We start from the raw sequence: 15,616 nt of genomic DNA, 5'->3' as shown, positions 1-15,616 counted from the left end.
TAATCATCACTAGTGTTGGCCGTGAGCGGGAATCGAACCCGGGTCGCCAGGTTCGTAGCGGAGCGTGCTACCCGCTCCACTACCGCTCTTCACACACACAAACACACCTACATACCCATGAAGAAAATATCAGGCAAGCGGTTGGTACGATTGCAGCCGTGGACGCAATACGTGAAGTGACGTGCAGGCCACGTGGCTCGACACTTCTCTCGCCAGGTCACACAACTTCCCGTCACCCAGAACCACGAGCTGTCTGTCTCCATGAGGACGCCTGGCAGGTGTCCGTGCCGTCTCTCGGGCCACCACTCCGACGTGTACGATGAGCATCGGCGCACAGTGTAACAAAAAAAAAGTGGGACGGGACTGCATGTCTGTATGCGGTGGCATTTAATCAAAGTCAAACCAATGTCAAAGAGTGTTGGGTGAGACGAATAGTGGCCACGCGGCTTTTAAGACGTCATCGAGTGATGGAATGTGTTTAGAAATATTTTTTAAAAATACATTTGTGGTGGCAGTGATAATTGTTGGGGAGCGATCACTGCAATTTGTGACCCTGAGTTATTACAGAAATTCTGCATTCATATGGCAGACATCAGTCTCTAATTGAGTTATATATAGCACTTATAAATACCCTTGTTATCTTATGGAGATAAATCAAGAAAATAACAATTCATTAAAAAAAATGTGGATGTAAAAATTGTGTTAAGAAAACTTGTATAAAGCTTTAAAATACGAGGGAATCCGTGACAATTTCACACGGGGCGGGTGCAAAGACGTTGCATGTACGTATGTATGTTGAACTTCTTTCGCATCGTACGTAGCTTCGTAGCTTCCATGCAGCGATGCAGAGTGAGTGATCAGGCGCGCGCTCTCTCTGTCGGGAGGGAAGTGGCACGCGGCCGAGACGCGCCACGGCCTCGCTCATCGCCACGGCGCAGAGCCCCGGGGCGATGCGAGCAGGAGCCGTGGCACGCGGCGCACGAGGATCAATCCCTCCTCTCTCGTGCGGGCAGCGGCGGCGGCGGCGACCTAACGCTAAGTGGCCATCAGCTGTTATGTAAACGCCCGTCGGCGACCACGCTCCCACCGACTACTGTAGCAGTGTACCGCAATGCAGACTTCTCCTCGGCTACCCTCCCCTACCCCCCCGATAGCCTCCCGGCATTGACGGATCGTTCACAAATGCCATGCGGACAGCACTGCTCGCTCGCTGGCTCGCTGCTCCTGCACATTTGGGAAAGGGGCTGGCGGGGGGGGGGGAAGTTACTTCTGAAAACGGTACGACGTCTGGTTTATTGTAATTGTTTATTTCCACTGCCCCGTGCAGTTTAATGCGGGGAGGAGCGGCGGGGGACCACAATGGCTCGGCGGAATACGAAGGAAATTCTCGCTACGTTCATTGACAATGAGTGCAGTTAAAGATGAGCTTTTTACGCGATGTTTAGTGCTGAACGTACGAAGGCTGGGAGTGGGGTTTGCCATGCCGGCTTGTGGCGTTGGTCATTGCTGGAGGCTGGCCACGTTGGTAAGGTTAGGATTAACCGTTGTCTGAACAGTTGCCATAATTCTGATTTAATGTTCACAAGAACAGAGCCGCGCCTGTGCGGACGAATCGCCCGTCCGTTGCAAAATTCAGTTCAAATGAGAGAAAGTGGAATAGGCGGTGGGCGTGCATGTCTTGATTAAAATGAAGCCGTTGCTCTAAGGGAAAAGATGCCTGCGTCATTATTTGTAAGATGCCAAGAGAACATCTCGAGAGCGTTATTTATGTTAAAGATTTAAGAGTTTATCAATGCAATGCAGAAAATGTGTCTGCTTTGGCTTGACAAAACTCAGCACAGTCGTATATAACAACAGTGCACGGCTTAAGATATGTGTTCATTGAATAAAAAATTGACATTAGTTCAATTTGTTTTTATCTGGCTTGAGCGGTGGCACAGTAATTTGCGTGCTGAACGATGAACCAAATGTCGACTAACATCAGCTGCGAGAGATACCTGAACCAGTCAGTCCTGGACTCCTCCCTTCACGAAGCCCGCACCCGTCAAACAACCTCACGGTGTGGCGAGGCCTTCATCCAGCAGTGGATTGACAGAGGGCTTTAAATGATGAGAAGTTTTTTTTCTTCCATTAAATTATTAATTACAAATACTGACAGTTGCTAAAGCTTGCCATTCACCAGAATCCCTGTACGCTGCTGCTTGAGAGTGGATTGACACGAAGAGACGAGGGCCGAGGGATGCCTGTCGACTCTGATGGGACACAGACCACCGTTTAATTATAGAAGAAGGTAGCGCTCTGGTCTGAGACATTGCAGATCCAGTGCTAAACACCAGCTTAGCTTAACAATAGCTGATGCTGAAGTGGCCAGTCTCAAGCCTTTGTCAGTTCTGAGCTAGCACTGATGGGATCTGGGGTTCAAATCCCAGTTACAGCCACCCACAAGTAAGCCATGTTTTAAAGTGAATTGAGTTAATAGTGACCAGCGATTTCGTAACATTAACATGACGGTAAGTTTGGTTATTCATATTCCAGCACTGAGACCGCAACAATGAACACCTCTTGGGGGGATGCACACCTCTGTGACCGGTCATGAAAGTCGATTCACCCAACTCTTGCGATCTGTCACGGCGTCCGTGTTGTGGGCTTTACCAGCGCGGGCTGCTGCATAATGTGGTTTAAAATGTGGCCTTTAAAATGAAAATTGTGAAGAGAGCACATACGCGCTGGGGATTATCAGCAAACAAGTTTCTCTGACTGGGGATGTTTCAAGGCCTTGTAAGAGCCTTGCAAATTAATTTCCGATTGAACTTTAATTGTAATCCAAATTTGTCCCAGGCGTAATATAAGTAACATTATTAGCAACAACGGAAATTAGTACTGCACCGCGAACAATGTGGTCAACAATCAGGGTGTCAACAATCACCCCGCGATGCGTTCCGCGATTAAATCCAGAAATCCGTTAATTGAATCCCATCTTTGTCGCGTCCCTCGATTCTCTCAACTTTTATTTCTCTGCCTCGTGTGTCCGTTTCGTTGTCACGCACTTGGCCCCAATCCAACACGAATGTAACACGTTACATTATACAGTACTTTTCACGAATTGACAAAAAATACTGCGAGCCCTATATAGTAATCGATGAATAGGTGCATTGTAACCCCCCACCCTACCCCAACTAAGAAGTATGAATGTCATAATTCAATATTTGTCGCAATCTTCACTGCTAAAATAATTGCGCTCACCCTAAAGACAACACGCCCATTCCATTGTGCATCGAATGACAAATGGTCGTGGTGGTGGTGGCGTTCAGCCACATCAAAGTATAACATGCGCCGTGTTGCCTTCTTGCACTTGAGTACATATTAATATTTTAAAAAGGCAACTGTCATCCAAAACAGTCTTATTTTCAGCAATGGTTATTAATATTTAAAAGCCGAGGGTTACTTTGGCGGGTTGGGCTTTACCCACCTCTAATTTGTTTTCCTGTCCGTGTGCGTTTATGGGTGTCAGCGTTCTGCCCCAAACTACATAAGTATACCGTTATATAAGAAAATGACAATCGCGTTGTTGTTGTTATTATTATTGTGGAATGGCATTTTAATTTACTTCACAAACTGCAACCGCACGCGCGCCTTCAGGCGGGCGTGTAACCACCTCACTCCGCTTCCAGCGAAAGTATTTCAACTCAGCTGTCCCCCAGCATTACGCTTCTAGTTGAGTGTCTTTGACACGTGTTTAGGGCAACGCGATTTAACTTATGAGTAAATAACACTGACGCGCTGACGTTTTAATCTCGTTTCGTATTATGATGATTTTTTTTATTATTTTGTTTAAAGTTAACGTTCAAAAGCTTCCGTAAATAACCTCTAGGATTTTTCGATTTAAAGCTTTCGTGACTGCAGGGATTCATCTTCTTGGTTCTTTCGGTAAAGTCACGTAGAAGGAAAATAATAAAATAGTAAAAATAAAACATAATAAAATAATTTTATTCTATGGGGACCTCATTTGCCAGTAAAAATATGATAATTGGTTCTTTACCCTTCTATCTGGCAACAAAACTGACACCTTTTTGCAAGGAGTCATGTTTGCATAGACCGCAATACCTGCAGTCATAAATACAAACAAAAGACATAACTCTGATAATGTGCACTGTCCTTGAAGTTGATTGGTCCACACCCGAAGGAAAGCTGTCTCGGGTGTGGACCAATCAACTTCAAGGACAGTGCACATTATCAGAGTTATGTCTTTTGTTTGTATTTATGACTGCAGGTATTGCGGTCTATGCAAACATGACTCCTTGCAAAAAGGTGTCAGTTTTGTTGCCAGATAGAAGGGTAAAGAACCAATTAATGTTATTCTGTTTTCTTTTCATAAAAAAATTATTCAAAATAAAAGATAATAAAATAAATGTATTATGTTTTATTTCTATTATTTTATTATTTTCCTTCTACGTGACTTTACCGAAAGAACCAAGAAGATGAACCTCTAGGATGCTGAGATGCATCTTTGCAGGTGGGTTATGCAACATTAACGCTGTGTGTTATTTACAAGGTGCGGGAGATAATGTAGTCAAGTACATATTGTGACTGAGTTCGCGGGTGAATCTGTTTAACCAACGCAAGGCAGTGAAATAACTCCTCGGGTGTTCGTAGGAGAAGAGCCAGCGACAGTCGTAAACATCAGAGGAGCTAAGCGGTTGTCACCGTTGCCGTTCAGCAACCGTGAGTTGCTGCTGCTCTTAAATCCACCTCCGCCACCTCTGAGCAACGAGCAGCATGAAAAGGATTCAACCACAGGTCGCGCGCGGTGGGGTAAAGCGTGGGTACTCTCCCATCTTCCAAGACGTCCGGCCAGCGTGGAAGAGTAGGCCAAGGTATCCTTAAGGTAGGGCTCTCTAGAGCTGCCTCTCGTGGAGGCCCCTCCGCCAGCAGGGGCGTGAGCAAGGAGTTGCAGAGCTGCACCTTTATCGCTTTCCTACCAGTCAACTACCAAAGCAATGTCATAGACCCGTAGGCTTCCATTGATACTGTAATATGATTGATATCATTAGTTTAATGTTAGTTGTGTTAAACTATAACCCTCCACCACCCGACAGAGACAAATAGTCCAATTGATTTGGATTTGGTGTTTCGGTCATTTGCTGGAATGTTGAAAATCAAGAAAAATTGTCACCGTTCAAAAGGAACGAATCATGCACGACGAAACCAGCTCATCATGTCATTCGGCTCCGGTTTAGACTTCTCTTTAAGTTCAGTGACAGCACAGGACATAACTACAGTACGATTAGGCGTTTGTGACATTACATAATTTATTTCCAAGAGTTTTAAGCAAACATTTAAACCAAGAGAAAAGTTTGAATGAACTTGACACCCAATTTTCCATCTTCTAAATGTGATATGAAATGGCATCAAGAAAACGCGATGGCTGACATCGATCCGTCTTCGTTTGTTTGTTCGTTTCTCCGCTTGTCCTGGTGAGGGTCGCGGCGGTAGAAAGTTGAGTAGCGGCGGTCCAGACCTCCCTGTCGCTGGTGACATACTCTAGCACTACACTGCTATACACTATACACTACACTATACACGACACTACTATATCTTCCCTATAGAGTCGATGTATGTGTTTGAGTCCATATGTGTGTGCGTGTAGGTCAATGTGTGTCTAAGTCGATGTGTGTGTGTCTTTGTCGCCCGGGCAACGCCGGGTACTACACTTTACACTACTACATTATGCACTACTATACACTACACTATACACTACTATACACTACTACACTTTACACTACTACACTATGCACTACTATACACTACACACTACTATACACTAAACTATACACTACTATACACTACTACACTTTACACTACTACACTATGCACTACTATACACTACACACTACTATACACTAAACTATACACTACTATACACCACTACACTTTACACTACTACACTATGCACTACTATACACTACACACTACTATACACTAAACTATAAACTACTGTACACTACTACACTATGCACTACTATACACTACGCACTACTATACACTAAACTATACACTACTATACACTACCACATTATGCACTACTATACACTACACACTACACTACTATACACTACTACACTTTACACTACTACACTATGCACTACTATACACTACACACTAATATACACTACTACACTTTACACTACTACACTATGCACTACTATACACTACACACTACTATAATACACTGCACTATACATTAATACACAAGTTAGGCGACTCAGCCCCATGGCCAATCTCGCACCTCCGATTAGCACGGTTGGCTACATACGGTGCGAAAGAAGTTCCACGTACGTCTTCCTTGCTGCGGTCACTCCCCGTAAGCGGTTGGTCATTAGAACAGCATGGCAAACACTCGGTCACCGCCTTACTCGGTTTAAAAATAATAATTAATTTCAACTCGCAACGCGCCCAACACGATGCGCTCACTCTCGTAGAGAGAGAAATCGACTCGTGGTGAGACAGCGCCAACAATAACCCAAGCTCTGCGGTCCTCTATTAACGAAGGTGGCATCGCCCAATGAATGAGTGTTTACACGTGGAAGGAAACCGGTGGGTTACCCGTGCGAGGGGGAAACACTCTATCCCGTACGTACGGAACAAGTGGAGTCCACATTTTTAAATCCTTTATATTAAGTTCGCTTGCTTGCTTGCGCGCTTACGACCGTGCAAATCTTTCGGTCGTTGTTTAACCCACTTCCCGTGATCCAATCGAGCTGACATTTTGCACACAGACTCGTTGTGCGTGACAATTTATTTTCGTGAAAATGTTTTTCCAAAATGTTCCACTTTTTAGGAAACAAAATTTGTAATATTTAATTTAAAATACCAATGTGATAAAAATGAAACTCTTACTCAAGAAAAACAGAAATGAATAATAAAATAAAACCGATGCCACGCATATAAAGGATTTATAGTGAAAAACTTTGTTTTTACGGGTTAATTTTTTTACTGTACTGCCCTCTCCTGGCGAGCCACCAGACGTGCGACGCTCACGGGAAGGGAGTTTCACGACATCTGTGCGGCGACCCACCAACCCTCGCTGCTGCTTCCACAGTGTTGGGTTACGGGCATGCGCCGTCACCGCCCGAGCTCACTAAATGTTGGCCGCTGAAAATGTGGACAAAGAGCCTCGGACAAGTTTTCCTCCCAGTGTCATTTTCGTTTTGCTATTCCGTCCTCCCGTCATTCTCATCCAAAATCGTGTGGCGTCGTCTGGCAGATGTGTCCCCTGTATTTGGTTACCCAGGCACACCCGCTAGCACAAGGGAGTGTGCGTGGGTTTGTTTTTTTGCATCAGCGTTACATTATCGCGCCCCGTTATATAAATGTTTTGGTAAGACAATAATTTTAAAGGGCCGTTCTTGGAAAGCCAAAACTAGGGCAAGTGTAATATATATACACGGCGTCTGTATTCAGTTCGATTAATATCCTGGAATCACTACACTTATTCGAGCGCTTGAATATTACCATTTTGCAGAACTTAATTAGGGGCGGATACCCTGCGTGCATTATGCATGGCACTCATAATGTTTAACGCCCCCGCATTCAAACGTGAGCGGCACGCCGGGATTTATAGTTTAATAATAACGCGCAGTTTCCCTCCTGAGGAGGGGGCCACGTTTCGCTGTCTGGCGGCTTGGCTTGAGGCCTTTTGCGTAGCGCAAACAGCTGTCAACAATAAAAATAAAACATAATATTCAGACTCTGTCTTCTCGACAGACCTGCTCTCCACCTGAGGACGGCTGCTTGCGTTGTGGCCGAAACGTCGTGAGAGGTCTTTTATTATGTTTTATTTTTATTATTTTATTATTTCCATTCTACGTGACTTTACCAAAAGAACCAAGAAGATGAATCCCTGCAGTCACGAAAGCTTTACATCGAAATGTAGCTGTCAACAACGTCAACCCCCGCTACCCGCACCACCACCAGCATTGTCTGTCCGTCCACTCACTCCTTTTCCTTCGCCGATTTGAACGCCGCGACGCCGAACGCACGCTGCTACGTTCCATATGCACGCGTCTCCGCCGTTCAATGGGCGAGCGGTGAGCCGCAGCTGATTGACTCGTCACTCTCTCTGGCTGCTCAAGCGAGTCTGGTGGGGCTCGATTCGAGACGCTCTCTCGGGCTGCTGATGAGGGCACGAAGCTCGCACGGCCGACTTACCACAGCCCCTGTTACACTTAACCTTGTTACCCTTAACCCTGTTACCCTTAACCCTGTTACCCTTAACCTTGTTACCCTTAACCCTGTTACCCTTAACCCTGTTACCCTTAACCTTGTTACCCTTAACCTTGTTACCATAAACCTTGGTACCTTAACACGTGTTAACCCAACCCTTGTTACCCTAACCCTGGTTACCATAGCCCCTGTAACCCTTAACCTTGTTACCCTTAACCTTGTTACCATGAACCTTGTTACCTTAACACGTGTTAACTCAACCCTTGCACCCTAACTCTTACTCTTAGGTTTTTTCGGTAAAGTCACGTAGGTAAAAATAAATAATAATAAATAATAAACTAATATAAATAGTAATAGAAATAAAATAATAAATCACGACGTTTCTGGCGCAACACAAGCGTCCGTCATCAGGTGGGACAACCACAGCAAGAAACAAAAGCTGAAGTGGGCCACTTCTTGTTTCCACGACTGTCACCGCCCTCCTCAGAGGTGACGATTCAGGGGCAGGAGGTCGAGGGTTGCGAGGATTGCGAGGGTTGCGAGGATTGCGAGGGTTGCGAGGATTGCGACGGTTGCGAGGATTGCGACGGTTGCGAGGTTTGCGAGGATTGCGACGGTTGCGAGGATTGCGAGGGTTGCGAGGATTGCGACGATTGCGACGGTTGCGACGGTTGCGACGGTTGCGAGGATTGCGACGGTTGCGAGGATTGCGACGGTTGCGAGGTTTGCGAGGATTGCGACGGTTGCGAGGATTGCGACGGTTGCGAGGATTGCGACGGTTGCGAGGGTTGCGAGGATTGCGAGGGTTGCAACGGTTGCGAGGGTTGCGAGGGTTGCGACGGTCGCGAGGGTTGCGGCGGTTGGTGGTGCGCGTGCCTCCGTCTTGAGCGTGCGTCTGACTTGCGCCTCACTGGGGAGCGGTGGCGCAGTGGTTAGCGCACTGCGCTACGAAACCCGCCGAGCAAGAGTAGTTGGCGACTACTTGAAGCGGCTCTCGGCACCCCCGAGGTCGCGAATCAGCCGCGTCTGATTACGCGGTGTGGCCACGTGGGTTTTGGAGAGACAAAGGCGGCCGGGGGTGGTTCTGGCCACACACCTCGTGTGCTATGGTGTGTGACTGTCTCTGCGAGTTTGTGACTTTGCGTGTCTGTGTGGTGCCGGACACGGAAATCTCCTGTGCGCCGCTCGGACCTTCACGGGTGCCCTGTAACAGCACTTGTCTGTGAAGGCTTCACAGGGTGCATGGTGGCGACATTCACGTAAATGCGTTTGTCGCACGCGTGTGGCCATTCGCAAAGACATCGGCGTGTGGCTGCGTGAATGCGGTGGGGGGGTGGGGGCTGTGGGGGAGTGGGGCGGTGGGGGGAGTTGGGGGGTGGAGGGAGTGGGGGGGTGGAGGGAGTGGGGGTGGAGGGAGGGGAGGGAGTGGGGGGGGGGGTGGAGGGAGTGGGAGGGGTGGAGGGAGTGGGGGGGGTAGAGGGAGTGGGGGGTGGAGGGAGTGGGGGGGGGTGGAGGGAGTGCGGTGGGTGGAGGGAGTGGGAGGGGTGGAGGGAGTGGGGGGGGGTGGAGGGAGTGGGGGGGGGGTGGAGGGAGTGGGGGGGTGGATGTATTTGGGGGGTGGAGGTTGTGGGGGGTGGGGGGTGGAGGTTGTGGGGGGTGTGGGGGGAGTGGGGAGGGTGGAGGGAGTGGGGGGGTGGAGGGAGTGGGGGGGGGGTGGAGAGAGTGGGGGGGTGGAGGGAGTGGGGGGGGATGTGGGGGGGAGTGGTGGCAAAGCTGCATTTCCAGTAACACGAGGAGGCAGTGCAGGGAGGAGGAGGCCGAGCTGGCTGAGCAAGCCGGGGCCACGTCGCGTGGAGCAGGCACCACCACTACCTCCACCACCACCTCCACCACCGCACGCGCGTCGTCAACATCGCGGACTTTGTCTGTGCCGCGGCCAGCACGCCAAGGGAAGGAAGCGAATCGCTGCGGCGTTACCGGCGACTCTAACTTCACCACCAAAAAACCACAGCCGCCGTCCGCCACGAAGTGTCGGTGACGTCGCCACAGAGATTGTGCCAGGCTGGGTGCACTTTGAGGTCACGTGTGGAGCTGTCGAAGAAGTTCTCGCTGCGCCGGCCGGAGTTCCACGGGGACGGACGCAGGTGCCACGGGTTAACCGAGGTGGCCGGCAGCTGGGCCTCTCATCCCAGCAGCTGCATCAGCAGCAGGAGCCAGGGCCGAGGAGACTGCAGATCTCAGTAGCGGCAACATCAGCAGCATCAGCAGACGGAGCACAGCGGGGGGCCAAAGAGGCAGGGGTGTAAAAGCCTTCGCGCAGCATATTAACGAGGACCTACATAACGGCGAAGTTCGTAAATTAAAGAATCAGTTGCGTCCAAGTATGAGGCCCCGGGAGGAGCGTTATTTATTTACGCTTTAATATCGCACGGGCAGCAGCAGCAGCAGCAGCAGCCGTGCCCGCTAAGCAACCTCCCCCCTATCACGCCTACCCAGGGCCAAGTTCACTTCGACAAATATCCCTCCTCCGGTGGCCACTCGCGGCGTCGCAGCCGTGGGATCATCTCGTGGCAAAATCGCGATGCTCGCCGTTCGATCGCTTGCGCCGGGGAGGTGAGGGACGACCCTTCCCGGCAGGGAGGCGTCGTTCTCTTCGGCAGATGGAACCGAGCCGCTGAAAAGAAATCTGGCCGCTCTGCCGGTATTTCAAGGTCATTGGCCTTTGCTCCTCCTCCTCCACCACCCTCCACGTGCCGCCCCCGATTGTTGAGTCCTCTGAACGCCCCCCCCCCTCCTCCTCCACCACCACCCTTCACGTGCCGCCCCCGATTGCTGAGTCCTCTGAACGCCCCCCCCCCTCCTCCTCCACCACCACCCTCCACGTGCCGCCCCCGATTGTTGAATCCTCTGAACGCCCCCCCTCCTCCTCCTCCACCTCGTCGTCGTCGTCATCGCTGAGAAGCTCTGCCGCATCATGAGCGAGAGCAGGAGACCCGGACGCGCTCGGCTCGTCTTGAAATGCATCCAGCGCTGCATTAAGATCATAAGGGGCACTCTGAATCCAGGTGGGAGCGTCGAGTTGCTTGTGCCATGTGCGGCGTGTTTGTTTACAGCGGCATGAGAAATACAACGAGCGTTCGATCAATGAGGCGTGTTTGAGCTAAAAGTTGAACTGATTTATTAAATCTCATTTTGCCTGTAAAAGTGGTTGTTTAATGCGATAATGTCACATGCCGAGCTTTGATATGTGTATACTGATGGCCCGTATTACTTTAGTATAAATGCATGTTCATTTATATTAATATGTTGTTTTTTTCTGACTTTGTGAACGAAAAGACAAATTCGCCCGTTTTCTCAATGAAAATAGATCAATTTCTCAATATCACTCTCCTGGTCACAAAAGCAAAGTTTGTGGGGAATAATATCCATTTGCTGTACTTTTGAGGCATAAGCAATTAGGAAATAACATTTACTACCCAGGAACAAAAAAAATATTACACAGTGTAATTAATGTTATTAACGTTTGTGGCACTCGGATTTCACCCTTGATGTGCTCCCATCACGAGTGAGGGCTTCTTGCTTTTATGGGCAAGCGTTGTTCTTGTTTGTACAGTCGTTGTAAAGTCACTTGGCGCGGCTCATAGCGGGTTAAAGTAATATACGATACCTTGAATAGGCATACAATTAAAAGTTGTATTACTTACAAATTAGCCTCACTAAGCCTGTAGCTGTCAGAACGGTTACAATTTGAGACATTTTAATAATTGTAACACGACACACACACAGCCTTACACTACACATTCACGGACACATACGATCTTAACCCACACGTATACACACAGGGAAGAGTTGCCCAAGAAGCGGACCAGGACAGGTTCAAACAAATCTCCCTTATAGCCACAGAGAGTGTTTGGGCAAAGTTATCTTTGCGAGCACCTATCAAGCCTGACACGGCACACAGAGAGTGGTGGCGTGGTCAGATGACTCAGATCCACGCCAATTTTGCTCTCATGAGTGCTGCTGTCACACACAGATCCCGGTACTCATTTGATGCTCATCTGACCGAGGTTGAGGCCCAGGGCCGGTTCTGATATCACTCGCCACTGATGTTAACCGGAGCCTCGAATCGAACTCATGTCGCCGGGTTCATAGCACAGTGCGCTAGCCATTACATCAGAGCCACAACTTCCCTACTCTCACACCCACACACATACATAACAAATTATACATATGGATAGTGCCGTGATTTTAAGAAATTAGGCGGAGTGCCCACATATTCACCGCAGCTCTGCAGGTTCCAGGATTGCTGGTCCCGTGATGTCGTTGCTTCCCGTCTTATTATGGTGGTGGAGAGCGTTATGCCACCAGCGCCGCGGTGGCGAGCTGTTATCTAACTCGCCTGGTATACAGGAGGTCGTGGGTTCGATCCCGACCCTGAAGCGTGTATATATTTGTAGTTTTCATGTCTCTCTCTCTCTCTCCCCGTGGTCGTGTGGATTTTTCTCCGGGCCCTCCGGGTTTTGCCTCCACGTTTAGAATCACGCTTTTAGAATATTTGGCTGCTTTAAATTTGCACGCCATAAGCCACTTCGTTGAGCTTTCATTTGTGGGAGCCAGATCGCTTCTGAAAAAGAGCCGTACAGCTCAGTGGGCCTTATCTGGTAAATTAAATATTGTTTAGTTTCTCCATGCCCCGTGAGGTCTAAAGAGATCAATTCATTGATGGTGCATCAAATATTTATCCCTCTTTTGGTTTTCGCCCTCTTCCCGTAATGATGCTGGTTAGAGTCTGACAGCAAGTTTCTTGCCTGCCTCAAGCCAAAATTCCCCTCACAAATTGTTGACAAGTCGGTGTAAATGTGGGTTCAGTGCGGCTCATGCATGCATAACAACATCGTTGCCTGTCCCATCTCGAAATTGCAATATTCTCAAAATAAATCGCTCAGAACATTCCAGATTGGATCTGTTTATATTCAAATGTTTTGCCTTTTTTATGCACCGAACACATGTTATTGACCTCATTATGGTTGGTAACATTGCTTCGAATTCTCTTGAAGCCTCGGGCATTTCCACCGAATCCTCAAAACACAGTCACGCACGAAGCACGCAAACGTGCAGATCTGCAGAAAGACTTAATTGCATTTTTTTTACATCAGCCGTTGTGCTATAGCAGTAGTACCGTAACTCAGCCGTTGTTATTGCAAATGAGCTTACCATGCAGACTTTGTTTTTCCTTCACACTGACTGCAAGAAAGAACTACATCGGGGGCTAATACGGTGCTATATCGGTCGAATTTATGTTTTTTCCATTATAAGGTGAAGATTAAACTGACGGGGTCGAGCATTATGCAAATTTCGTCGTGCAACGCAATGGGAATCTGATAACTCGAGCTCGATTATCAACCATGTGCTCATGTCCATGGCGACTGATAATTATGTGAACCATTCCTGGGTCTCACCTTGAACCAGCATGCTGATCAGCCCCCCACGACCGACATGGTGTGGTCATGATTCAGCAGTGGATCGATCAACTGATATCAATTACAGATATATTTTTCATTAATGTAAAATGTAAGAATAAAATATGTATAATCGCTCACACGATAAACGTGGAATGTCATTATGGAGGGGAGGCATGAACAAAAGTACATGTGCAACTTTTGTCAAGATAGATGTTTATTTCACACTTGTATAATGTTGTAATGCAGTGGTGCAAAGGGGCCGGAATGACGTGGCGGCAGTGGAAATGTGAACTTGACTGCATTGCAGAAAACGCGAACGCCAACAATAGTGGCTGGGCTGTGTCAATAGATAAATATCGTCTCCAAGTGTCCACCGGTCATGCCAAGTGTTTATTGAGAGGGGGGACTGGGTGGGTGGGGTATGTTCCAGATCTAACAATGGGGGGGGGGGGGGTCTTAATCTAGCGGGGGTGGAATTTATGAATTCCGCCTTCCATTTTCTGTTCGTTAAAGTATAGTTTTATTAAATGCTTTATGCAGAATGTAAATGCTCATATTTGCCTAAGGACAAAGGAAATGCCCTTTGTCCGGTGATGGTATTCGAGGCAGTTCAATTTATCGATTGGAACCCCATAGGTATCAGCCCATGACGCTGCCTGCTTTTATGTTTGGCACGGAGTAAAAATCCATAGACCCACCGGGCCAGATAATGTTTCCTGCCACAAGGAGCTCTGTTCGGACATAAACGCCGCCTATTACGAGACCGCGGCTTCTCGCCCCATGCTATTTATGACACCGTGAAGCTGTCCTCACTTTAAACTCGGAATAACGTTCGGATGTATGGGCATTGGGCAAAAATGGCAGTTGGCCCGCATCATCAGATGCAACACGGTCAACTTCGTGCAGCGAGCAGAGAATTAAATGGGGAAATGGAATGATCCGCTGGTCGTCTGATGATGAAGAAGAGGTAAGAAGAGGTGTCCTGTTAATTTGAGAGGTGATCGGATTTGAGGAGATGGGTCTGGGTCGCGTTGTTGTTACCCCCCCTTCTCCAAATGGGCCTGAATAATTCGATTTTAAAGCGACCTTTGCACCCGAGTACAGAATTCGCTGCAAATAAAGGCACATCAGCTAATTCTGAATTGTGCCACGGAGTGGAGCTTAATTGGTAAATTGCTTCTGGTTAGTGTGTTAGCTCCTTTATTCGATTACCCACACTACCTAAGGAAGTGTTTGAATGGGCTACTTTGTAGAAATGTGTTTTAATAACGCGTCCCTTTACCCAAGAGAGAGCCTCAGTGAGTCTGAAGACTCTTGTTCAGGAGGAGCCTGCAACCGGGGATATTTGGCCAATTCCATTCAAGTCTCTGTTTGGCTTCGTGTAAGGACACTGAAATGCCTCGTGAAAACTCACCCCACATACGAAAGTTTAACACTCAAGTCTCCACACAGATGGACTCGGTAATCTATTACTGTGTTGCCATCTTCTGGGCAACTCGCAGGTCAAGTCTATAACATGTGGTATTCCCAGGCTGTCTTCCATCCAATTGCAGCACTAACCAGGCTCTGAGATACAACACGACCGAGTGAATTCAGGATGATCTGGGAGGTTTGATAACTTATTGCAAACGTTTCCAGATTTTGAAATCAAGAAAACTTGAAAGTGCTTGCTCAATGATGCAAGGGGCAATTCCGTAGCCTGGTAGCGTAATGACTTTTGTAATTAGAATGTTTTTAAAACACTGCTGTTTGGGATATTTTCCATTAAGCAAGTTTGCCGCATACGGTTTCATCTGCACCAAGTAATGGATTCTTCAAACTTGACCCTGAGCCTCAATTAACGTGGAGGTACAGGATTTTTTTACAGCATTTAACAGTAGGTTTTTAGTTTTAGTTAAATAGCGAAATAATTTTTTTCACACATTTTTCAT

General features: G+C 47.8%; 1 protein-coding gene across 3 annotated transcripts in view; it reads left to right on the top strand.

The window, feature by feature from the left end:
* LOC133345507 (Kv channel-interacting protein 2-like) overlaps window positions 1-15,616 on the top strand; it is a 152,204-nt gene that overhangs the window by 38,428 nt on the left and 98,160 nt on the right. The window contains exon 1 of one of the 3 annotated variants that reach the window (XM_061556297.1): window positions 11,157-11,288. The exons of the other annotated variants lie outside the window; for them this stretch is intronic. Within the exon in view, the coding sequence (XP_061412281.1) occupies window positions 11,198-11,288 (91 nt within the window). The 5' untranslated portion in view covers window positions 11,157-11,197. Of the gene's footprint in view, window positions 1-11,156; window positions 11,289-15,616 lie in introns of those variants that run through there. 3 annotated transcript variants of the gene reach the window in all.

The sequence above is a fragment of the Lethenteron reissneri genome, chromosome 22, assembly GCF_015708825.2.
Source record: "Lethenteron reissneri isolate LAM-NWPU_2019-01 chromosome 22, ASM1570882v1, whole genome shotgun sequence".
NCBI lineage: Eukaryota > Metazoa > Chordata > Hyperoartia > Petromyzontiformes > Petromyzontidae > Lethenteron > Lethenteron reissneri.
The sequence above is the reverse complement of the archived record's forward strand: the minus strand, read 5'-3'. Positions and strand labels throughout refer to the sequence as shown.